The 25,912-nt window shown below is 39.0% G+C and overlaps 1 protein-coding gene across 5 annotated transcripts in view; it reads left to right on the forward strand.

Annotated features, from left to right (window-relative positions):
- Tpk1 (thiamin pyrophosphokinase 1) overlaps positions 1 to 25,912 on the forward strand; it is a 328,195-nt gene that overhangs the window by 222,376 nt on the left and 79,907 nt on the right. For 4 of the 5 annotated variants that reach the window (XM_021164683.2, XM_085840653.1, XM_085840652.1 and 1 more), the window contains one exon: positions 20,065 to 20,176. The exons of the other annotated variant lie outside the window; for it this stretch is intronic. In XM_021164683.2, coding sequence (XP_021020342.1) covers positions 20,065 to 20,176 — 112 coding nt within the window. The remainder of the gene's footprint in view (positions 1 to 20,064; positions 20,177 to 25,912) is intronic. 5 annotated transcript variants of the gene reach the window in all.

Genomic DNA, 25,912 nt, shown 5'->3' on the forward strand with positions numbered 1-25,912 from the left:
GAAAAATAAGTTGTCTTGGGTTTACAAATAAACCGCCTTCAGAACTTGAAACAAATCTTTCCATGTTATAAAAAAATGCTGTACTTCTCACCAGATATATTTCCTATAAACTGTTTCTATGATACTCTGCAGATTAGTATTGACTAAGTTTCAATGTACAGTACTGTTTATGTGTTCATTCATCAAGCTATAGTGTGCAGCGCAGAACTTGTCACCCCTACCCCCTGTGCTAATATATGCCATTGGTTCCAGGCTGTTAACTGATGTGCACCCTTTGTCTTTTGTTATCTTTCCTTTGCTAGTCTCACCTGTAGTCCTAATTTCCTTACAGAGTGAGTCAAGTAATTCTGCTTTCAACTTCCAACACAACAGACTTTCCAAAGAACCCTTGAGTTTCCACTTCAGGATATAGCCTGAGATTGGACAAGAAATTGTGACTTTCTGTTGTCTAGTTTCTTTTAATTATATAAATTAAACAATACTTTGATAACAACCCTTTATCTTGCTCCTGTGAACACAGATTCTTTGTATAGTAATTACTGCCAACATTTTGGAGGATTTGAGTGTCTCATGGCTACAACTCCACTCTTGCTGCTTTTTATGATAATTGAGGCTACCCTTCTACTAATCCTGAATGGCAGGGCTGGCAAGAAATCTCAGTTGGTAACACACCTTCTGTGCAAGCAGAATGGCCTGAGCCCCTTGCACCTATTTAAAAGCTGAGCCTGAAATGTATTGATAATGACTAGCGGGGCAAACATAGGCAGATAACATCAGCTCAGTGGCCACCCCATCTGTCTGAATCATCTATCTCCAATTCAGTGGGAGGTAAGAGATCCTGGATCAAAGTATAAGGTAGTATGGGATAGAAGAAGTGAACCTTTGACCTTCATATGCATGCAGAGATGCACATGTACACATATGCATAACACACAACAAAAACCTAAACAACTGAATTGTACATATTTCTTTATAGCTCATATGTTAGGCTATTGTATATCCCCAAGCACTCTGAGGATCCCAAGTAGGCATAACATCCCTCTTACTAGTGGCCATGAGAGAGAGGAGCCTTTTCTGAGCAGCCTTGAGTCTAAAGTTAGTCGCTCCTCTAAAGCTTCCTCCTGATCCTGGTATTTATTCCTCCCCCCCACTTCTTCTCTCTCATGTTTCTAATCTACTCACAGCCATAGTTAAATGAAGGACTTGGTTTTTTGAAAGCCTGCTGACTCTTCCATGCCAGTTCTTTAACCACTGCCCAGCATCATCTCCCCCATTTGCTGCTCACTTCTAAGGATGTAAACTTTACCAAGAGTGAGCAAAGGCAGTTGAGAAGGTTTTCCCCACCATTTACTAGAATCCTTGGAAAGAAACTCCATCCTCCACCAACAAAGCACTGCAATACCCACATGCTTTCTGTTTTCTTTCCTTGGGTTTATTCTTCTTTGAACTTTGACCTCAGTCTTTTCCATCCGTGCATGCCTCTCACACTTGCCTGTTATTTCGCTCTTGCATCTCCTTTAGTGTTCAGACCCTCGCTTCCCCCAGCGGATAGGCTAATTTCAGCCTTTGCCCTTGTTCCTGAGCTAGTGACCCTGAGGAAGGGGAGTACTGAATAAAAGGATGACCTGTTGCTTTGCAGGTCACAGGTTCAAAGGCATTTCACGGATTAGGGAGTTTAGTCTTTAATAGGAAAATGCAGGATGACTCCACACAGCCTGTACATTTCAGGTGAATCAGAAAAGGTTTTAGCTCATGACTTCAAGTATTCCTACTCTGGTCTTTCTTGTTTTACTCTTTCCCAGAAGAATCCTCACCTTGAAGTAAAAGACTTTTGGGGAAGCTGAAGACATAACCTTAATGGGAACTTTGTCCTCTATAATGAAATCCTGGCCCTGATCCTCAGTTTTTTTATACCCTTGTGAAGATGGGGTCTTACATAGACTTCTAATGAGGTCCACGAGGTCTATGCTATTCAAGACACTTCACTAGGCTTCCTTTCCATGTACACTTTACTGTGGCATGCACACTTTTTTTTTCTAAATGAAAAGAATAAAAACGAAAACTTCCCAGTGCCTTTCTGTGAAGCTTCAGTCATGTGGCATGATGTGTGAACGATTGCCTTTGGCTTGATATTACTGTGTTTTCCCTATTAGAGCTGTCTCTGTTGTTTATTAGTGTACAGAACAAAATAATATTGATGCATGCTTTATGTGAGCTACTTACTCATTCCACTCACTCTGACCATTAGATAAGATCCACGTGAAAAAAAAGTAATTGATAGAAGGGGTTTTATTATACAAAGTCACACAGCCCACCAGTAGCGGAATATCCAGTCTATATGGGTTCTCAGTACAAAAAGCTGATTCTCTTAATACCAGTTGATGCCAATAAATAGATTAATAAAGAAATTGAAGTCGAATCACAATATTGTTAACAAATTGTCACCTTGTAACTGCTAATGAAATTTTATTATCTATCCCTAAGATACAAAACTAAATAGAAAACAATATCTAAATTTTCATACAGATAAATATGTCTATACCTCATAGATTGAAAAGGATGGCTTTAAATTAAAGATTGCTATTTTGCCTAACACTTTTTTTAACCTTTTCTCAGGTACACCAGTACTTCTCAGAAGTGCTTGATAACCATGACTGTAAATATTATAAATAATGTCACTAACAGTAAGAAAAAGACTTCCCCGGGGCCTCTTCCCTAATGACCTCTGCAGCAAAGAAACAGTGATCTTTCATGGGGAAAATTTAAAAGATTTAGCTCTCTTTTTAAATCTTCCAGTTTAAAATATTCCTTTCTCTTTGGAAACAGTTTGTGTATCTATTTCACTTGCCAGCATGGCACTGGCTCTTACTACAGCATGCCAAAATCATTCATGTTTTGGTCACTTCGAGGGTAAAATAACTATGTTGTGCTTGGATTTATTGTGACACACACTGGCTAAATTTGATTAATTTAGATTCAGAGGGTAAAAGTAGACTGGTTATTGAAATGCCAGCATTACTCAAGAATGGGACCTGTACTTTTATAACCTCAGAGACTGTTTTCTTACCAATGACTCTAGAAATTAAGCTCTAAGAACATCCCTGGTTGCAGCTTTTCTGGGGTGCCTGCATTCGCCAGTAAAAATGCAGTGTGCTTCCCGTGGAGGTGTGGAGGGGAAAATGCTATCAGTTATTTAGAATCTGATTTATACCTGAAAAGAGTGGCTGCCACTCTGTGATTTCAGGGAAGCTGGGTATCAAGGAGCAATTTTCAAAGAATTGAAAGCTGGTGCTAGGTTATGAATAAACTCAGGAAAGTTCTGACCTTCCCTGTCAAATGATAAGGCTGTAAATATGTTGGCAACTCCACTATGATGTAAGTACCTGTTTTTTTCCCCATCTCTGTGAGGCTCCCAGTGTACAGAGAATCAGTAACAGCAAACTAAAACTAAATTTATTATATGAAAACCAATTAGGAAAGTAAATAATCCTGTATATAGTGCACAGGAGGCAGCTGCTGGTATGTTGCTTCTGAAATATGTCTGGAATTAGATTTTTCCCATTTGAAACAATAACATCCTAATGACATTTAAAAGACTGATTAGGTCGCATTTTAGTGTTTATTTAAATGAAGACAGCTTAAGTGACTATTGGATAGAAAGTGAGGTAGTATGTAATATTTTTAATGCTTTCTCCCCATTATGCAAATTTTATTTTGTAATATGTATAGTTCTTGCTAAAATGTAGTCTTTTAAATAATTGTTTAAAATATATAAAATAGAGATAACATCTGGTACCACATGCTCTGCGTGATGTATGTGGTATCTGTCTAATCTAATAACTCATGGGGATCATTTCTTCTTTCTGACCTTAGCACTACCAGGTTGGCAGCTCAGAAGAAAATAAAGATGAGCAGGGAGGAATCATTTCAGATAGTTTCTGGGTACCTGGAGCTTTAGTGTGTCTTTTTGTTTGTTTATTTGTTGTTTTGTTTTTCTTTCCCTTTGGGAAACACACACACACAAAGAAAAATAAACTTGCCAATCCTTCACTTTTTAAAAATCAGTCCATGTGCTCTCTGGAACAAAAGTTTTAAGAAATGAATTTTCTCTCTCCTGGTCACTTAAAGCAGAAAGGACACAGAAGGAAGGAAGAAAGACAGCAGCCAGCCAGAAGGCAGATGAAACAGTACAGGCCTCCACATCTGGATAGGGCTGAGAGTAGAGAGCTTTAGCCGACTGTTGTATCTTGGAAACTGTGTCTCAAACAACTGTAAGCATGCTTTATCTTGCAAAGATTCTCTATGGTCAGGATTTAGAAGCTGGCTGGCTCTTCAAGCAAAGGGTCTTAGGAGACTCATTTGTCTTGGCATTTGTTCACTGTGGCATGCAGCCCACTCCCACAGCAGGAGAGCTGGCATTGGCTGTACATATATAGAAGTAACAGATTAGTCTCCAGAAAGGGCCCTTGAGGTCTTTGTGACACAGTGACTAGCCTTCCTCAAAGAAGCAATCTTCAAGCAACAGAGCAGCTGTCTTTTCCTTTTTATTTTTCTTATAATTTCAGCCTCAAAATTTACAGAGCAATACCTTGTCCATAACTCATACAGATAGGTCTTATTAGTTATATGAAATATAAAGAAAAAATACCAGATGGCACTGTTCATGATACAATAAGGATCATGTTGGAGACATTACTACAGAGCAATGTGACAAAGAAAGATGTGGCCTCACTATTGCACATATATCTTTGCAATAAGAGACAATATACCTTCAGTCAAGTAGAGGTTGAGTGTGAACAGGTTATCCTAAGTGCACCTACAGAAATGGAAAGCATGAAGAATGATGACATGTCACATGCTGTTTTAAACACATATGGTTCTTGTATTGAATTGTACCCTCATTGTAATAAGCTCTTTTGACGTACAGAAGTGGAAGTAAATTACATTAAGGTGTATTTCTTTCAGAAATCTTACCATGATTTTGCCTCAGTGAATCAAAAGGTACTTTCCTTCATTTCTCCAAGAGCAAACAAACAAAAAACAAGAACAAACATTTACATTCTGATTTCAGTGGATTGCACATCTTCTGAAAGGGGTATGGAAATGAGAATTCTGTACCATGAAGAATTGATCTGCACAACTGAAAACATGTATGGATTCTGACATTCTGGCTAAGGGGCAATATGTTCTATGCTTGTCCTAATATTGTTTCTTCTGCTATGGTAAACACAACTCACAGAAAGAGCAGGTTTGTTTCATCTTACAATTCTAGATTTTAGTCCCTTAATGAAGGAAAGCCAAAGCATTGAAGGCGCCTGTTTACTGTTCCACACAGAATTACCTTCAACCAAGAACTCAGAAGTATAACGTGACTCATGGGAGATACTGAATGCTATCTTGTAGGCTTATGCTTACCTAGCTTTCCTATACACCTCTAGGTATACATCTTCATAGGATGATGCTGTCTACAGTATGCTAGTTTCTCCTACATCAGTTAATAAGCAGGGCATTCACCCATAGTCATGTCCACCAGCTGGGTTAATCTAGGCAATTCCACAATTGTAACTCCTTATTTTACTGTTGGTTGGGTCAAGCTAACTGGCTAGGACTGTTATTACATACTACTTCTCAGATTGCTCCCTGAATATGTTATTCTAACATTCTTGACAAAAACTGAAAAGCAGAATTTTTAAAATTAAAAGTATTCAGTTTTGTGCTGTCTCTGTTTTGTTTTGATAATAAAAAAAAAGAGCAGATGTTTTTTATATTTGTTCTGAGTCAGATACCATTGTTAGTATTTTATATATCAAATCATTTGTACCCTACAACTACCCATTTATTCTATTTTTATAGATTTAAAAACAAAACTTGTACTGTTAGAAATGAATTTAGATCTACAATGTTTTTAGTACATGTGCAGTTGACCACTGTGCAGATATCAACACCAGCTATCTCAAAACTAGGATTCATTAACAGTGACGGATAGTCTTCACACCAGAGATCTAGAAAGGCGAAGAGAAACATTTAGAAACTTAAGTATATTTCTCTTAATTGAGGTGCCAGGGTGAGTCAGGTAGGTCTGGCTTATTTCTTACAAGGTTCAGGGCAACTATCCAGTGAAAACTAGACTGATGGATAAGATCTTCTTGAGATGTGAGCAAGCAGTGTGGAGGTTCTGACTCAGAGTAGGAATGAAAGGCATCTGGCTCTGTTCAGAATATAATTGATAGGGTTTCCTTGTGGGCTATAGTTTGTGTGTGAGCAGGAAAATATTTGGCCATCAGGTGAAAGGATGGAGTGCCCATCAACAGAGAACAAAAGCTGAATAGGGTAGACTTGAGAGGAATGATCAGATATAGAAAATAGGGTTTTTGGCATTGAAAACCAGAATTTGAGGAAATTATGGACTAATACTCTTCCAGGGACTGGCATTATCTTGGTCACTCAGCTGGAGAAAATGTGGTGGGATATGGAGAAGGATCCAGTTGAAACTCAAGAGACCAGAATCAAAGTCCTCCAAATTAAGGATTGTGGAAAGAAAAAGAGGGGCTTGCCAGTCAAGTGTGAGTTAAGATAAAAACTCAGGGAGGCCTATGTTCTGTGTACCAAAGAAAGATGATATTTCAGAAATAGAAAATCCATGACAAATCTTATCGAAAGATCAAGCCCTGTGAGAATGAAAAGCTGACAATTGGAATGAAGTATAAAGAGGCCATTGGTTACCTGATGTAAGATACTTTTGAAGAGGGGAGAGGTGCTTAGTTGGAATGAATCTAAGAGAGAAGTAAGTTGAAAACAGTAAATGAAGATAACCTTTTCTAGAAATTTTAATATAAAGGAACAAGGGGCCATTGGCATGTGTATTTTGTATGAATACTTTCAAGTTTAATGACTGATTTTCATAAATACTTATTCTATTCCTATTGTTTGGCAAAACTGCTTATAGCTATAACAGTTAAAGACATATCACCCTGAATGAGGGATTTCAAACAATGGACTTTGCACTGGACCTCTAAACTCCCAGGGACCTCCAGGCTCTTGAGGGTTATGTATATGATCCCTGAATGAACACAGACCTGAAAGTCCTCTACTCTATGTGTTTTGGGGGCCTCATATCAGCTGATGTATGGTGTCTGTTTGGTGGTCCAATGTTTGAAAGATCTTGGGGGTTCAGATTAATTAAGACTGCTGGTCCTCCTACAGGATCACCCTTTTCTTCAGCTTCTTTCTGCCTTCTCTAATTCAACAACAGGGGCCAGCTGCTTCTGTCTATTGGTTGTGTGCTAATATCTGCATCTGACTCTTTCAGCTGCTTGTTGGGTCTTTCAGAGGGCAGTCATGATAGATCCCTTTTTGTGAGTGTTCCATAGCTTCAGTAATAGTGTCAGGCCTTGGGACCTCCCCTTGAGCTGGATCCCACTTTGGGCCTATCACTGGACCTTCTTTTCCTAATATAAATGAAAATATTAGAAGCCCAACTTGGATTATATCTGCTGAACATATATATGTCCTACTTCATTCTCATCTAGTAGAGACTGCCTGGAAATTTTCATGTGGAAACACAGTCACCTTGTCTTGTCCTTATACTCCATTCCCCATGTAGTCTTAAGTATGTGTGGTTTCTGGGACAACAAAAAGAGCATTGTTGTGGAGTGCTGGTAAATACAGACTGACAGGAGGGAAGGTTATAAAGGAGCATGTTTGTTTTTAGAAACATTGTGTGAAGCAGTTATCTGCTCTAGGAGAACTGGTATACTCTGCATAATGGGAAAGGTGAGGCAGTGGACATGAGGAGAAAAATGGAAATACAGTACTCAGTAGTGATAGCCCATTACCACCTTTCCAATTGTGATAAAAGTTGGGAAACAGTTACGGTGTGTTTTGGTATTGGATTAATGGATTAAATACTTGCTGCCCTTTGTTGCTGTCTTCTGAGGTTGCATTGACATTTGGCAATTTGAAGATTCTGGTTGCTCAAAAACCATTGGCTGCTTTCTGTCTGATTATGGTGTCTCATAATTTATACAAAATAAATATTTCAATATGTAAAAAGAAATAGGAAGGAAGGAAGGAAGGAAGGAAGGAAGGAAGGAAGGAAAGAGAGAGAGAGAGAGAGAAAGAAAGGAAGGAAGGAAGGGAAGAGGAGAAGGAGAGAGAGAGAGAGAGAGAGAGGAGAGGAGAGAGATGAGAGAAGAGAAAATAAAAAGATCCAGGGGAAAAAAGATGGTGACTGCTGCCCGAACCCACAGAGGAGCTCCAAGGGAGACCCACAGATGCTCCAAGGGGTGACAGGGTGGTGGAAAGTAAGTGTACAGGGCACACAGTAGCGCCAGAACAACATTTTTTAAAGGGCAACTATTTGGGGGAGTTGCTTTTAAAAAGTGAAAGTGGATTCATGAAATTGGAAAGAAAGATGGCAGAACTGTGCCACATGCAACATAGAATTACAAACTATATGCTTCACAACTACATCTCAGCCCAAAGGCTTAGAGCAAAAGATTGGACCTAAGCAACTGGGGGGGGGGGGTTCTATGAGTATATGCAAAAAGCTCTGGAGTCCATCCTAGCACTGCAGATAGACAGACCCAGACAGCCAATCATTAAATCAAATATATGATTCTTTAAAAGTATAATAGGACCCATCACTTTCTAGAAAGTCATTCATCATGCAATTTTTAAAAAACATTTATTTTGTGTATGTGTGTAGCCAGTATGTATTTACTCATGTGAGTGTATATAAATGTAAGTGAAGATGTACACACACTTACAGGCAGACACCAGGTGTGTTCCTCTATCACTGTGCACCCTGTTTGTTGGAACAGTATCTCAGTGAACCAGGTGTTTACCAGATTAGTTGGGCTGACCTCCTCCCTCTAACCAGTTCTGTTCTTAGAGTGCATGCCTGTGCAGCAAGAATTCAATGACTGAGCCACCATCCAGGCACTGTCATGTAATTCTTTAAGTAAGGGCCATTTTAGAAAATATGTACCTATTAAGCAGTTCTACCTTGGAAGCCTGATGACTCAAGGGTAACTGGCAAACCTAACATGGCAATTCACAGGCTCATGTTTAATAGGGTGAGTGAGGGACAGGAGAGGAAGCACAGTAATAGAGATATGCAGAGGTTATTACAGAATAGGGCTGGCCCCAACATTGAGGGACCATAATTGCAGCTTGTACAGCTTACCCTGCTAGGATATAGACACAAGGGCAATGATTCTGCCTGCAGGCTACAAGCATAAACATCAACCCTAGCGAACCTCAGGAGCAGCCTATATCATGGGCGTGGAAGTGTGTGGCAGCCTGGAGCTTGCACAGAACCTGCCCCTGGACACCCTGTCTTGCCACAAGATCACCCTGACTCCGGGCAACTGCAGGATATCCAAGATGATTCTCAGCCATGGTCCTGCATTTATGGTGCTTCAGAAACCAGAAACCTTGAACCAGACCAATGAGTCACTGCAATGGATATTTGCATGTAATGATGTTCGGCCCAAAAACAAAACCAAACTCATGCACTGTGACACACTGTAGTTTCTAATGCTACTATGACATACAAATATGCAAGGGAGAGATTGAAAGATGGCAGAAGGAAGCAGAGAGTACTCGGTGGAGAAAAGCGGAACTAGAGATGCAGCTTCAGGGACTGGTGTGAGAGAAGGCTGCAGTGGACAGGAGAACATGCCATCGTCCAGCTGTGGCTGGCAGGGTGGTATTCAGCAGGCTGGAGCTTATGCACACACAGTCCCTGAACATACTGCCCAGAAGCATGGTCACCCTGGCTCAGAATAACAACAGGATGCCTGAGAGGAAGAATGCTTTCTTTCTAGATTGGACCTCTTTGAAATAGCTCCGTGGTCCATGCTGCTGCCCCAGGTCGTCTTAAAGCCCAAGGTTCATGTGGATATCTGTAGTCTGTGTTTCCACAGGAGGCCATGTTAGTGTCAGTGGTCTGGGTTGCCACAAGTGGCCATTTGTATGTGAATGATCTATACTACTGCATGAAGCCATATTGATATTAGTGGTACATGCTCCCACTGAAAGCTATTTATGGTCAGCAGTCCTGCTGTGGCTCTGTTGATGCTACTGCAGCCAGTGGCCTTACTGTTGTTCACTAGCCCATGCTACCACAAAAGACCATGTGGATATCCATGCTCTTTGCCACCACCTGAAGTCAAGTTGATGTCTATGGGCCACACTGTGAGGGTGGGGAGGTGGAGGGCTATCTGAATGCATGTTGATGTCTGTGAGCCTGACTACGACTGGAGGCAATTTTGGTATCCATGGCCCCTGATGCGGCAGAAGACCACATTGATGTCCATGGCCTATTCTGCCACTAGAGACCATCCTGAGATCGATGCCGCATACTGACTCTGGAGACAGCATGGTTGTCTGTGGTGTATGCTATCACCAGAAACCATGTGGAAATATATGCTCCATGCTCCAGCTCACTGTAAAGGGCAAGGAAACTACAGTTGAGAAAGACAGACAGACATAGAAAGGTTGAGAACCCCTACCCCTCCTCATCCAACCCACTCCCAAAAGAGTCACAGCCTAGCCAGGAAGCCATCGAAGAAAACTCTTTAAAAACTGTGATATAAATCCTGAAATGTACCTCTCCAAGTTAAAGGCTTCTGACAGGGGTGCGGGTGGGGAGGGACTCAGTGTTCTTTAAGGGGCTGGCCACCACAAGTCTGACCATACTTCAGCCAACACAAATTAGACTCTTGTTTGATTTACTTTTTGTTTGTTATCATCATCATCATCCTCTTTCTCCTTCTTCTCCTCTTCTTCCTCTTCATCTCTTTTCTTCTTCAGTTTTCAGGATAGGTCAGAAAAGTCTGGGGCAAACCTGGGAGGACTGAGAAATGAGTGCAGTTGGGCTTCATTATGTGAAGTAGTCAGAGACTCAATTGTTATTGTGAATTTTAGAATATAAGGGGCATATTGCAAACATGGTACCAGTTATGAAGTATCACAAATTATTCGAACTTTCCAAATGATGAACAAGGAAAAAAATACACACACACACACACACACACATATATATGTATATATATACTATTAATTTACCAAATATCTGGACACGTGATTTTTCTCTAGCTACCTTAATGGAAGTATTCTAACACAAATGTTTTAAATATTTTCTCTTGCTAATATTTTGCATTATTCTCTTGAGGAATAATCATTTATTTTTTAAAATACACTATGGAATATAAACCTATGCTTGGAGTGAACTCTTAAACAAAAAAATCATAGATAAATCAGTATTCTTAGTTTAAATGCATAAATCTCAGTTCTTAGAACACTTAGTATGCCATTATCAAGTCCTAAATGATATAATAACAGAGCCATATAAGTTCCATTTTATATAACAGATGTCCATCCAGCATATAAAGTGTGGTTTGAGCACTGTTGACAGGATATTCATAAATACTGGTTGAGTACAGTTTTGTCCTAGTATTTAATTAGAGGAACATTGACTTGGTAGTGTTGAGCCTGTTGTGGGTGCTTTCTGTTCATCTGGACCTCCCTTCCTGTACATTAAAGCCACCCCCCACCCCATGTATTCTACTCAGATTTTCAAATACCTTTTCAAAATTTTTGATACATTTTAATCAATAATTATTGTTTGCTCTAAACAATTTCCCAGTCAGATATTTATTAAACATATAAAGACATTCTCCCTCTGTGCTGATAATTCAGCCAGCAAAATAAAAGCAGGCTCTTTATCATTTTTAGAGTAACAATATGAACCTGTTCGCCAGATGCAATATACTAGCAAAATGCTGCATTTGTGGCATAGGTAAAGTTTGCAGCAGTTGAAAGGAAATCATCTGTCAGTGCAAAATGGTAAACATAAGGAGATCATGTACAAAACAGGGTTTGCCTTTCTCTGTGGATTCTTCTTTGAAGGTGGGAGGAACAGTGGAAGTGCAGAGGAATGTGGCCATCCTGACCAGGCTCTGCATCTCCTGGAAGGGCACTCAATGAAGATTAGTTTGAAACTTAGTCACTACCCTTCCATGTAGCCCCCTCTGTTAGTATTGCTTACTCCTGGAGTAAGTATTCTTAGAAATCATTCCTTAAAGTGGAATGGTACATCATGTTGTTCCAACAATAGGGTTGCAGATCCCTTTAGCTCCTTGGGTACTTTCTCTAGCTTCTCCATTGGGAGCCCTGTGATACATCCAATAGCTGACTGTGAACATCCACTCCTGTGTTTGCTAGGCCCCGGCATCCTCTCACAAGAGACAGCTATATTTGGGTCCTTTCAGCAAAATCTTGCTAGTGTATGCAATGGTGTCAGCGTTTAGAGGCTGATTATGGGACGGATCCCTGGATACAGCAGTCTCTAAATGGTCCATCCTTTCATCACAGCTACGAACTTTGTCTCTGTAACTCCTTCCCTGGGTGTTTTGTTCCCAATTCTAAGAAGGTGCACAGTGTCCACACTTTGGTCTTCATTCTTCTTGAGTTTCATGCGTTTATCAAATTGTATCTTATATCTTGGGTATCCTAAGTTTTGGGCTAATATCCACTTATCAATGAATACATATTGTGTGAGTTCTTTTGTGATTGTGTTACTTCACACAAGATGATGCCCTCCAGGTCCATCCATTTGGCTAGGAATTTCATAAATTCATTCTTTTTAATAGCTGAGTAGTACTCCATTGTGTAAATGTACCATAATTTCTGTATCCATTCCTCTTTTGAGGGACATCTGGGTTCTTTCCAGCTTCTGGCTATTATAAATAGGGCTGCTATGAACATAGTGGAGCATGTGTCCTTTTTACCGGTTGGGACATCTTCTGGATATATGCCCAGGAGAGGTATTGCTGGATCCTCCGGTAGTACTATGTCCAATTTTCTGAGGAACCGCCAGACTGATTTCCAGAGTGGTTGTACAAGCTTGCAATCCCACCAACAATGGAGGAGTGTTCCTCTTTCTCCACATCCTCGCCAGCATCTGCTGTCACCTGAATTTTTGATCTTAGCCATTCTGACTGGTGTGAGGTGGAATCTCAGGGTTGTTTTGATTTGCATTTCCCTGATGATTAAGGATGTTGAACATTTTTTCAGGTGCTTCTCTGCCATTCGGTATTCCTCAGGTGAGAATTCTTTGTTCAGTTCTGAGCCCCATTTTTTAATGGGGTTATTTGACTTTCTGGAGTCCACCTTCTTGAGTTCTTTATATATATTGGATATTAGTCCCTTATCTGATTTAGGATAGGTGAAGATCCTTTCCCAATCTGTTGGTGGTTTTTTTGTCTTATTGATGGTGTCTTTAGCCTTGCAGAAGCTTTGTAGTTTCATGAGGTCCCACTTGTCAATTCTCGATCTTACAGCACAAGCCATTACTGTTCTATTCAGGAATTTTTCCCCTGTGCCCATATCTTCAAGGCTTTTCCCCACTTTCTCCTCTATAAGTTTCAGTGTCTCTGGTTTTATGTGAAGTTCCTTGATCCACTTAGACTTGACCTTAGTACAAGGAGATAGGAATGGATCGATTCGCATTCTTCTACATGTTAACAACCAGTTGTGCCAGCACCATTTGTTGAAAATGCTGTCTTTCTTCCACTGGATGTTTTTAGCTCCCTTGTCGAAGATCAAGTGACCATAGGTGTGTGGGTTCATTTCTGGGTCTTCAATTCTATTCCATTGGTCTATTTGTCTGTCACTATACCAGTACCATGCAGTTTTTATCACAATTGCTCTGTAGTAGAGCTTTAGGTCCGGCATGGTGATTCCACCAGAGGTTCTTTTATCCTTGAGAAGAGTTTTTGCTATCCTAGGTTTTTTGTTATTCCAGATGAATTTGCAGATTGCACTTTCTAATTCGTTGAAGAATTGATTTGGAATTTTGATGGGGATTGCATTGAATCTGTAGATTGCTTTTGGCAAGATAGCCATTTTTACAATGTTGATCCTGCCAATCCATGAGCATGGGAGATCTTTCCATCTTCTGAGATCTTCTATAATTTCTTTCTTCAGAGACTTGAAGTTTTTATTATACAGATCTTTCACTTCCTTAGTTAGAGTCACGCCAAGATATTTTATATTATTTGTGACTATTGAGAAGGGTGTTGTTTCCCTAATTTCTTTCTCAGCCTGTTTATTCTTTGTGTAGAGAAAGGCCATTGATTTGTTTGAGTTAATTTTATATCCAGCTACTTCACCGAAGCTGTTTATCAGGCTTAGGAGTTCTCTGGTGGAATTTTTAGGGTCACTTATATATACTATCATATCATCTGCAAAAAGTGATATTTTGACTTCATCTTTTCCAATTTGTATCCCTTTGATCTCCTTTTGTTGTCGAATTGCTCTGGCTAGGACTTCAAGTACAATGTTGAATAGGTATGGAGAAAGTGGACAGCCTTGTCTAGTCCCTGATTTTAGAGGGATTGCTTCAAGCTTCTCACCATTTACTTTGATGTTGGCTACTGGTTTGCTGTAGATTGCTTTTATCATGTTTAGGTATGGGCCTTGAATTCCTGATCTTTCCAAGACTTTTATCATGAATGGGTGTTGGATCTTGTCAAATGCTTTTTCCGCATCTAACGAGATGACCATGTGGTTTTTGTCTTTGAGTTTGTTTATATACTGGATTACGTTGATGGATTTCCGTATATTGAACCATCCCTGCATCCCTGGGATGAAACCTACTTGGTCAGGATGGATGATTGTTTTGATGTATTCTTGGATTCGGTTAGCAAGAACTTTATTGAGGATTTTTGCATCAATATTCATAAGGGATATTGGTCTGAAGTTTTCTATCTTTGTTGGGTCTTTTTGTGGTTTAGGTATCAGAGTAATTGTGGCTTCATAGAATGAGTTGGGTAGAGTACCTTCTGTTTCTATTTTGTGGAATAGTTTGTGAAGAACTGGGATTAGATCTTCTTTGAAGGTCTGATAGAACTCTGCACTAACCAGAACCCTGGAGCTCTTGTCTCTAGCTGCATATGTATCGAAAGATGGCCTAGTCGGCCATCAATGGAAAGAGAGGCCCATTGGACTTGCAAACTTTATATGCCCCAATATAGGGGAATGCCAGGGCCAAAAGAATGGGAATGGGTGGGTAGGGAAGTGGGGGGCGCTATGGGGGACTTTTGGGATAGTATTGGAAATGTAATTGAGGAAAATATGTAATAAAAATATAAAAAAAAATAATAAAGTGGAATGGTGAAGAATAAGCTTTCAAGACTTTAACGTGCCAACATTTAGCAGACTCTTTACTCCAATTCCAACAAAAGGTAAGCATAAAGATGGGGTAGGACATTTAAAAAAAGAAGCATGAATGCAGTGTGAAGGAGAATAAAAGGCATGTTGATTTCACCAGTGTGAGTACTGAGATAGTCTGGATTTAGGAGGCTAGTAGGGGAAGGAGCCTGCCCATGTAGAATCCCAGTGATGATAAATATCATTTCACATTTATTCTAAGTTTGAATAAACAAAGTAGCTTAATTATCTTTAAGAAGGTTTTTCTTGTTAGTCATTTAATGTCAACTGTTCAACTAGAGAATAAGGTAAACTCATGCCAGAAAACACTTGATTTCAGCCTGACTTCACCATAATTCCCAGAACAAAAATCAAATACAAACTGACAGTTTTCAAATATAATCTCTGTAATGTTCTACCTCTCAAAATAATAAACCACAATGTTAAAGCTATATACAATGTGCTTGGCTGTATGTCTCAGTGTGTGTGTGTTTGTTTGTGTGTGTGTGTGTGTGTGTGTGTGTGTGTGTGTGTGTGTGTGTGTGTGAGACTGGTCATTATTATCAAGTGGATTTCTTAAAAAGAATCTTTCCAAAAATAAAGCTTCCTTGGGAAATGAGATATTGTTTCAAAGGTAAAAAGAGTCTAAATTATTACTCATAAAATTTTTCATATTATTCAAAAAAGTATTCTTCAGTCTGTTTGTTGTTGTGGTTATTGCTTTTCATCTCTTTTTCTGCAAGACTGTGTAGATACTATATATGGAATATGTGAATGGATATTGTTACCTTTAAGAGGACAATCTATGAAACCATTTTTCCTATCGTATTTGACTTAGGAGTGTGTGTGGGGGGGGTGTATTTGTGTGTGCGTGTGTGTGTGTGTAAAACATATTTTAGCACTGTTTTAATGTAGGTTATTTAATCTAACCAACTACTCTTAAGTCTATACCTACTTAGAAAAAAATCAAAGGGTCTCATAAGTCTTATTGCTCTGAAGTCTAGCAAATGCAAGTTCTTTGGGGAGACCATTTCTTGTATAACTGTTTTGAGTTATATAATCAGTATCAGCATGAAAATTTACTAATCCAAGTTTTTGTGTGCACATAGAAACAGCTTCTGGTACACATCGTGTGGATCCATTTATCTTCTTCCTTTAATTTTCCCTGCAGACTCTTTACTTTCTTGCAGTATTTGCTAATACATTTTAAAGTACCTGGACAGAGTGGCAAAGGAGGTTGGCCTTGTGTTTAATCAGAGTTAAGGAGTGTTCCATTTATACTAGGTCTTGTTGTATACTTGCACTGTATATAGAAGTTAACACAGGGTGTTTTTTGAGCGTTAATAGCAATTTAATGAATGACTGCTTTGTAAATCACCAGTATCTTGAATGTGTGTTTGGTGATCTCCTCAATTGGCTATGTATTTTGTGAGGCTCATACTAAGACATTCTAAAACATTTTATGCAAATGTTGGCGTAGTTCCAAAAGTTAAGGACTTCAAAATATAAATTGGATTAAGCTGTCTTTCTGTTCGGTAATTTTCAATGACAAAATTAGGACAAGCTTTAACTTTTTTTTTAATTATGCCTTCATCACTTGCAGTAAAGATACACAGTACAAAATGTGACGGGAATGGCCTCTTAGACCTCAGTAGGTATCTATCTATCTATATATTGTTTTCCTGTAGCTTTGAATTGCAGTCTGGGGAAACTATCACATGATACTTATGCATGATTTCCAGTACACATACCATGCTACATCTTCACTGCCTTTTTACTGGATTATAGTTTCTTCACAGTAAGGTTGCTGCATATGTTCTAATAAACACAACTGAAGAGGCAAACCATGATTGATTTTTGTTGCTTCTTCACTGTATAGACCTGCTTTTGACTTCAAAGTGTTATCTTAACTGAGAACAGAGGATGGAGCAGAAACCTGTGCAGTGATTCATGGGAATATATGGAAGTGAATGATTAGTTCGTGTGCCTCTGCTCCTCAGTGATGCCATAAATCCTGCAGGAGTTCTTTAACGTCAGGCTGGATGCCTGCTTCTGTCAAATCTCATATAGACTAGCATATATTATAAATTGAGAAATCTAGGAAATGAACAAGACTTTCTTCACCCAGTCATTCATTTTTTTAGCGATGTCACATTGACATGCCGATAGAGGATGAAAGCATAATACTGTTCTCTTTTAGTCATAAAAGCTAAATTTGCATATTTATAAACACTGAGACCCTTCCCATATGGCAAAACACACTTTTAAAGTGAGAAACAAAATGCTAATTGACGATAGTCTAAGATCTATATGTGACTTCTCAAGTCTCTAAACCATTTTATTCCAAGAATGAAAATGTTAAGATGCATTGGTTCTTAGAATAATGAGAAAAGTCATGAATACCTAGCAAAGCCAAGTAAGGAGGCTTCCCACTGTGCTGCTTAAATCAGTGACTTTACAGCATCGCTTCTCTTGCCAGGATAATAAAATGAAACATGTGTATGTGCTGTTTCCTTTGCATTATATGTTAGAAGCTGAAGAATCGTCTCTCAGAGAGGTAATACCCACCAGTTGAAAAAATTATTTTCTTTCCTTCACCGTTCTTTGCTAGACTTCTCTGGAACAACAAACATACAATGAATTTAGCTGGATTCTACCAAAACATAAATCATAAACATAAACAAAAATAAGGAAGAAGAGTAATTAAAAGCAAGGATGAATATCAACACACTGAAAATAAGATACACCCATAACGTGGGAATCCCTCCTTGATAAGCAACAGGAAGTTACCCCCATTATCAGAAATGCCAGAGACACAACAGCCTGGGCCTCCATGCAGATGCCAACCCTCCTTCTCCTAGCCTTCTTGAGCCCTATATATGCAACTCCAAGCCAGAAGGTTGAAGATTACCTGTCAAACTCCAGTAGTGTGGCATTTTTGCCACAGGGCTGTAGAAGCCTTAAACAGGAAACTGGGCCAAGTTCTACCTACATGAAATGCTATCACACAGTTTCCTTCTGGAGCTAAAATACTGTAACGAACTGAGAATATCTGCTTCCTCTTCTTCTGTCAACTGCTGTTATTATAAAGGAAACATCTTCACCACTTACTAGATTTGTTAAAATGTGCAGCATGTGGTATTCAGGATGTTTGCCTGTATTGTATTCTGAATATCTATCTTCAGAGAGAATTATTTTGTTTGGACAAAAGGAGGTAGTAGGGAAAACAAGTGTGCGGTAAACTCGCCAACCTCAGTCATTTTAAAAGTAAGCTATACAAATGTGTATATCCACTAAAGACATATTTGCCTTGCAAAGAATTAAAGACTTTTAGAGGATAGTCTGAAGCAGTTCCAATAGCTGTTGAGAAGTGACTCCTGTACCCACTGGGAGGTGCTGCTCTTCTAGTGAGGTTTCAAATGCACTATCCTTCCCCCATCAGTCCTGAAGGGAGAATGAAGGGTTGCTGTGAGGCATTTTTAAAATGTACACATTCTTTCTTTTAGATATTTACAGTTGAGCACATTAAGCAGGTTACATGCAGTCCCCAGCCCCCATGCACACACATATACTACCTGCAGTGTGTTCCTTACCATGCCTCCATGTGGCTCCTTTGTAATGAGTAAGGACCTAGTGTTGACTCATTATTGTCCCTTGAAGTGTTTGTTTATGTGGAGACACATCTCTGATGCTGGCATGGAGGTCCATGAGTGAACAAATTGTGTTTTTATACAACCTGGAACCACTTACCCAACGGTGACACTACCTACAGCGAGTTGAGCCCTCCCACTAATCATAAAAGAATTCTTCACATGTCATCCTGCAGACTCATTGCTGCCACTCAGGCATGTTACATGTACCACACAGTCTACGCATCCTTCTATATACATACTAGCTCCTCCATGGCACAGCTACATCGGTTGTCCCTCTTCTCTCCCAGCAGTAGACATCAAGTTCATAATTTGTGTGATTATACTTAGGCCTTATCTGATTGAATATTTAAGTAAAACATCCCCTATTGCTTTAGGGCTTTCTGTGTCTGTAATAAACACTAACCTAAACCAACTTGGAACAGAAAGGTTTTAGTTGGTTTACAGTTTACAGAACATCTTTGAGTGGAAGCTAAGGCAGAAACCTGAAGGCAGGAACTAAAGCAGAGGCCATAGGGGAGTTCTACTTACTAGCTTGCTTAATATCACAAGACTCCTTGCCCAGGGGCAATACTACCCACAGTGGGATGAGCCCTCCCACTTAATCATTAATCTGGAAACTTGGTCACAGTGCAATCTGATAGTGATAATTCTTCAGTTAAGGTTCCCTCTTCCCAAGTGACTCTAGTTTGTGTCAAGTTGACGAAAACTAACCAGTACGCTGATGTGTATATCCTGAGGATCTCAGTGATGGCCACAGGTACAGGTTAACCATTTGCAGTGCTTATGTTGAATTCTGAATATTAGAAACTTGACTCATAGATAAGTAAAGGTGTTGCTTAGGAAATGGTCTTTTATGTATAACTGAATAAATATTTGTTTGTGAGTCTAGAATTGAGTGTCACAAAAGGTTGCATCTTCAGCAGGTGCAATAGATGGTATCTTTACAACTGGTAGGTCTCAAGAATAAGACTATCTGTGTGGCCCCGGACATATTTATCCAATTTTTCATTGTAAAGCTTATAATTAATAGTAAGCTGATACAGAAAAGTAGGTCTAAATCAAGTGAAAGAATGTGCTGAGATAATTTGTGGTTAGTATTATGATAAGCCACATTAAGTGTTATTAGCTGGCTGCCCGCATGCTGCAAGTTGTTCTTTTCTTGTCCTTCTTCATACTTGTTCTTCTTCTTCAGGGGAAGCACAGACTCCATGTAGACACTGGAATGGAAGGTAGCTGGTGTGGCCTGATTCCTGTTGGACAGCCTTGCAACCAGGTGACGACAACAGGCCTGAAATGGAACCTCAGTGAGTAAAACCCATCTGGAAAGGGAGGATTTGTCTTTCATTGGGAAAAGGATGTTTGTTTTGGGCAGAGATGACGTGAAAACATGAGCCTCTGGGTAGCCTCCTCTTTACAGCCATGTGCACCACACCTGGCAGTTTTCATCATCAATGACTTTGGTGTTCATATAGGTAACCTAAGGATGAATTAACAGGGTGATTTCTGTAGTCCCTGCCAATTACCACCTTTGTCTGAGTGTTTCAATTTCCATACCCTCAGTTGTCCTTGTCATCTTCTGTTCTGTTGTGTTGTTTGGAGCCATAGACGATATACTTATAATTTCCACTTGTTTTGGTGATGACTTATGATGGCCAGCAACTCTTTTATATGCTATATGGGACATTTGTATATCTTCCTTGGAGAAAATCATATCAAGGTCTTTGCTCCTCTAGTAATTGAGTTGTTCCCTTTGGCCCAGGATAGGAGTCCTTCACATGTTCTAGTTATGAGTTCTTCTTCAGATATATGGCTGAAAGATATGTTCTTAAACTTCTTTGCTAGCATTTTTAGTTCCTATAACTTAATTAACTAAGTTAATTCTGATGACATAGTTTTTTTTCTTGATTTAGTTTTGCTTTGCTTTGCTTTGCTTTGTTTTCTGCCTCTCGATGCCATGTCTGTGTTGTCCACTGCTCTCTTGATTTGTGAACAGTAACCACACTTTACTTTTTAGAAGTAGCTCAAGTTCTGAATTTGCAAGTGGTTTTCATAATCAAACCTGTGAGCTTTCACAGATTAGCTGCTGTTATTAAATATTAAAGTGTTTTCCAAAAATTATGAGCTGCACTAAGCTATGCAAAGACTTCCTGCCTTGAAAAAAAAGAAAAAAGAAAAAAACTTTGGGATCTGTTCATTAAATAAATGTTGGTGCATCTTTCAAAAACGATAAAAAAAAAAAAACTGCCAGAAGACATGGAATAATCAGCTATGATTAACCATGGTCTATCTAAAGCTGTATAAGAGATATTTACAACCATGTCATTATTCTTTAACATGTTCACTACTGAAATAGTTTGAAGATAAAAAGATTATTTTTAAGCCTTTTCATGATTCAGTGCTGAAACAATTAGGAAAACTGGAGCTCCTTTGAAGCACATCTAGAGATCTGTCAGCTTGAAAGGAGAGAGCAGGTCTCCTCCCTGCACCTAAGTGTGCGATGGGCTTTGAAGCTGTTCAGCCAAAGCTGAGATGAGCTCCCATTGGAAGTGTTTTGAAAACATTGTAACCTGAATCAACTGTTTTAATTCCCACATTTCCCATTACTTACAAGGATCCAAGGTAGACAGCAGCAAGCTCTCTCCTAGATCTAGAGGTGACCAAATTTCTCAGTACTTGTACCAGGAAGGATAAAGTACCACACCAGTGCACAGATGGAAGAAAGAGGCTGTAGTCCAGTATCCTAGTCCATATGGTAATGGGAGTCCTAAATCCATGTGTACTTGCCTGAGCATGTTAGAATATCTTCCATCCTTCAGTTCTCACAGCATTATGCACATTCTTGACTTTGAAGAATAATGCTTTCTTAGAAGGATATAATGTTTGATCTTACCTAAATACAATATGCCATTATTCATTTGTATGGTAACAGGTTGCTTCAAGTTTTAAAATATTTGTTTTCTCTACATATTTATGATAATAAATGAAAAATGCATGATGGGACAGGCACATCTGTAATGCAGAGAAATGCAAATCAAAACCACTTTGAGATTTCCTATTACACCTATCAGAATGCCCAAGACCAATAAAACAAATGTAAAGGGAAAACTCATTTGTTGCTGGTGGAACTGCAGACTTGTACCGACTCCATGGAAATCAGTATGACCGTTCTTCAGGATGCTGGGATTTGATCTACCTCGAGGTCTGCCTATATTATTCCTGGGCCTATATCCAAAGGATTCTTAATCCCACCACAAAAACACTTGTTCAATCATGTTCCTTGCTGCTGTCTTCATAATATCCAGAAATTGGAAGCAGCATAGATTTCTGTCAGAAGATGAATGGGTAAAGAAAATGTGGCACAATTACACAATGCAGTTTTACTCAACTACTAAAGAAAAAATGAAATCATGACATTTATAGGCACATGTATTGACTTAGGAAAATAAAATCATTTGAGTGAGTAACCCAGACCCAGAGTGACACACACAGTTTTATTCCCTTATGAAGATATTAGCTGTTAAATCAGTGACAACCACACTACAATCTGTAGAACCATAGATGTTATGTATGGAGTAAGGGACTAGGAGGTGATAGATATCTCCTTAGGAAAGGGAAATAGAGTAGATAGTTATGGATGGACAAGGTGGGAAAGAAACAGGAGGATCAAATGGGGAAGGAGAGGGAAGAGGGGAAGAAGGAAGAAGTACAGGAAGAAACAGCTAGTGTTAAGGGCCAGCTAGTGTTAAGGGCTGTATGGAAAACTAATACAAGCTTCCTAAAATCTATTACTGTATGAAAGAAAATTAAATAGAATTGCCAAATGACAGAAGAGATGAAACCCCAACCAGACATCTCTCATCACCAAATGAAGCTTCCAGTGTCAGGAATGGCTATGTCTAATCCAGTTGTTGTTCAAAGGGGCCCCATGGAAACCTTGAACAACCCAGGCTATTGCCAAGGCTATTGGATATTCTCCACAGAATGACAGCTTAAAGAAACAAGGTCCTCTAAACAGGGCAGGACTGACACAGATATAAACTCTCATAGAGTGTGACAGCATGCAGAGGGCCTGAAGGGAATCTGACCCAGTTGTGTCCCAGTGCTGAAAGGAACACAGCCCCTCCCCCTCCCAACCTAGTAGATACTTCCAACTAATAACTACTCACAAAGGAAAAAATCAATTTCCTCAAGGGAGTCTCACTGGGGATACAAACTACTCGTAAAGCCAGTCCCCACGCTCAGCAGTAGATGACTAATATAATGGAGGTTTTTACGGGGCATTTGTTTAACCTTATAGGTTTTTTACATTTGTGTTATGACTTCCAGTTTTGCTTTTAGTGATTCCTCTGTGTATGGAACATGTGTGTTGTTGCTACTCTAGTTGGTAGTGTGATCCTGGGAGAAGGGACCTAAAAGTGAGTCAGACTGAATTTCCATGTAGTAGCCAACTTTATTGGGAGCCTAAAGAGAATATCCTCTGTGGGTAAGAAGAGTCAGCTGAGTGAGTATACAATCACACGGACAAGCCGCACAGGGCAAAAACGCGTTTTTCCATACAGGCATCTGCTCCACCTGAAGCAGCACAAAAGCACATTCCAAGAACAGTTCTGTAGTTTGAGGAAACTGAGGTCATAAGATTCTTGCCTTGTTTTCTTGTAGTTTTATCACTAGCACTCACATAACTCCATTCCTGGACTCGGTTATAACTGTATCCATCTACATATGTATCTCATGCTTTTTTCTTAGTGATTTTTCTTCTGTTTGTTTGTCTTGTCAGATTATATTTTATTATTATTCCTTAGATACCAGTGTGTTTTCTAAGGAGAGACAGAAAGGATGTAGATTCTGATGGGAGGAGAGGTGGCAAGCATTTCAGAGGACTTGGAGGAAGGGAGCCATAATCAGAATATATTGTATGAAGAAAATCTGTTTTTAATAAAAGAAAGAAGATAAAAAATAAATGTAAATAAAAGATAAATATAATGAATTGTACATGTTAGGTTGAGTCAAAGTTAATAAATCAAATAACAGAAATTTTTCACTTCTCAAACTACTCGTAGCCATGAAATCTTTTAGAAGCTGTTGAAGTAGAGCCTCCCTGGATATCCTTGAGTGCCTGAGAATGCACTGGACAACTTGATTCTATAGCACATTGAGCCTATTCTTGATTGTGGTTATTTTGTAGCTTGGGTGTTTTGTGTTTTAAATGCTGACTGTGATTCCTATTTAAATAAATCGCACATCTTCTCAATACAAACAAGAGGAGTTATTATTGCATGTTCTGTTAGAAGGTGTATTTCAGCAACCCTGAACAGTGATGTATCTGTTGTTTAACTCTCCTTTGGACTGCTGGCTTTATTTACTAGTTTGGTCATTAATAATAGAAATAAAATACTTTATGTTTTTATTCTATTTTAACTTTTCAACCTCTTAAAATTATTCAGTAACACAGCATAGTAGTACCGCCACTTATACTATTTAAAGAATCATAAGTTGTTATGGTCTTTTATTTAAAAACAAACAAACAAAAAACTGTGCTAGGACTGTGGAGGTAGCTCATTTAGTAAAGTGCCACACAGGCATGCTTATAACCAGCAGTTCGGGGGGAGGTGAGGATAGATGAATCCTGGAGTTTGTTGTCAAGCCTGTCTGACATAATTGGCAAGTCAGTAAACAAGGCTGAAAAACAAGACATGATGTTTGCCATGTGCACATACTTGCATACATACAAATATGCTCATACACATACACATACATATAACCTACACATACTGACAATTGCACACAGATATAAACTACACACAGTTTTTAAAAGAATATTTTTGCCTAACCCGATGTCACAAATATTCACTCCTATGTTGCTATGTATAGGATTTTACCTTTGGATTCTGGGTATCTATCTACTTTTTATTAATTTTAGAAGTAATATGAGGTAATAATTGAGTAAGTGTATGGGCTCTTATAAAGAACTCAGCTGTGATTCCCTTAGGGATTGTCTGGATTCTGGAAACCACGTTGTAGAGGATCACCATCTCATCACTGTCAGATCGTCTAAGCTGTGAGCACTGCAGCTTTTCACTAATTCAGCTCGATTAACATTTTGAGCTACATTTTGATGATATCACTGCATTAGTTAACAGTCCCTTTGTTTCATTAATTCCTAAGTATCACTCTGTTTTTATGCTGTTGTGACAGAATTGTTGTGATTTCATTTTATTTCATATGTATCAAATGTGAATCAATTGATTTCATGTTCCATAGCTGTATTAATCAGGGTTCGTTACAATAACAGAGCTTATAGAATGAATCCCACTATATATCCATATATATGAGAGTTATTAGAATGCTTACAGGCTGGGGTCCAGCTAATTCAACAATGGCTACCTGTGCAGAGAAGGTCCAAGAATCCAATAGTTGTTCTGTCCTCAAGGGAGACTATCTCAGCTAGTTTTCAGTATACTACTGTAGAAGTGGACTCTAATACCAATGAAGGGATGGACTTGTTAGCTAGAGAAAGAGCAAGCAAAGACTGAACTTCCTTTTTCCGTGCCCTTTATATAGGCTTCCAGTTGGTTTAACCCAGATTACAGGTGTGCCTTTTCACCCCAAAGATACAGATTAGAAACTGGATCTTCCCATTTCAAATGGTTTAATTAAACAAAAATTCCTCACAGGTGTACCCAGCCATTTTGGAATTTTAGTTAATTCCAGATGTAGTCAAGTTGCCAACCAAAATACTCATCACAATAACATTGCTGAACAGTTTTTGTGGGTTTTTTAGGGGAAAACTCTTTTGCTTGGAAAATTGTTTTCCAGCCCCTTATTCTGAGGTAGTGTCTGTCTTTGACACTGAGGTACATTTCCTGTATGCAGCAAAATGTTGGGTCCTGTTTATATATACAGTCTGTAGTCTGTCTTTTTATTCAGAAATTGTGTCCATTGATGTTGAGATATTAAGGAATAATGATTGTTGCTTCCTATTATTTTTGTTGTTAGAGGAGAATTATGTTTGTGTGGCTATCTTCTTTTAAGCTTGTTAA

Source organism: Mus caroli, unplaced genomic scaffold, assembly GCF_978045245.1.
Source record: "Mus caroli unplaced genomic scaffold, Mus_caroli_1 scaffold_7, whole genome shotgun sequence".
Lineage (NCBI taxonomy): Eukaryota > Metazoa > Chordata > Mammalia > Rodentia > Muridae > Mus > Mus caroli.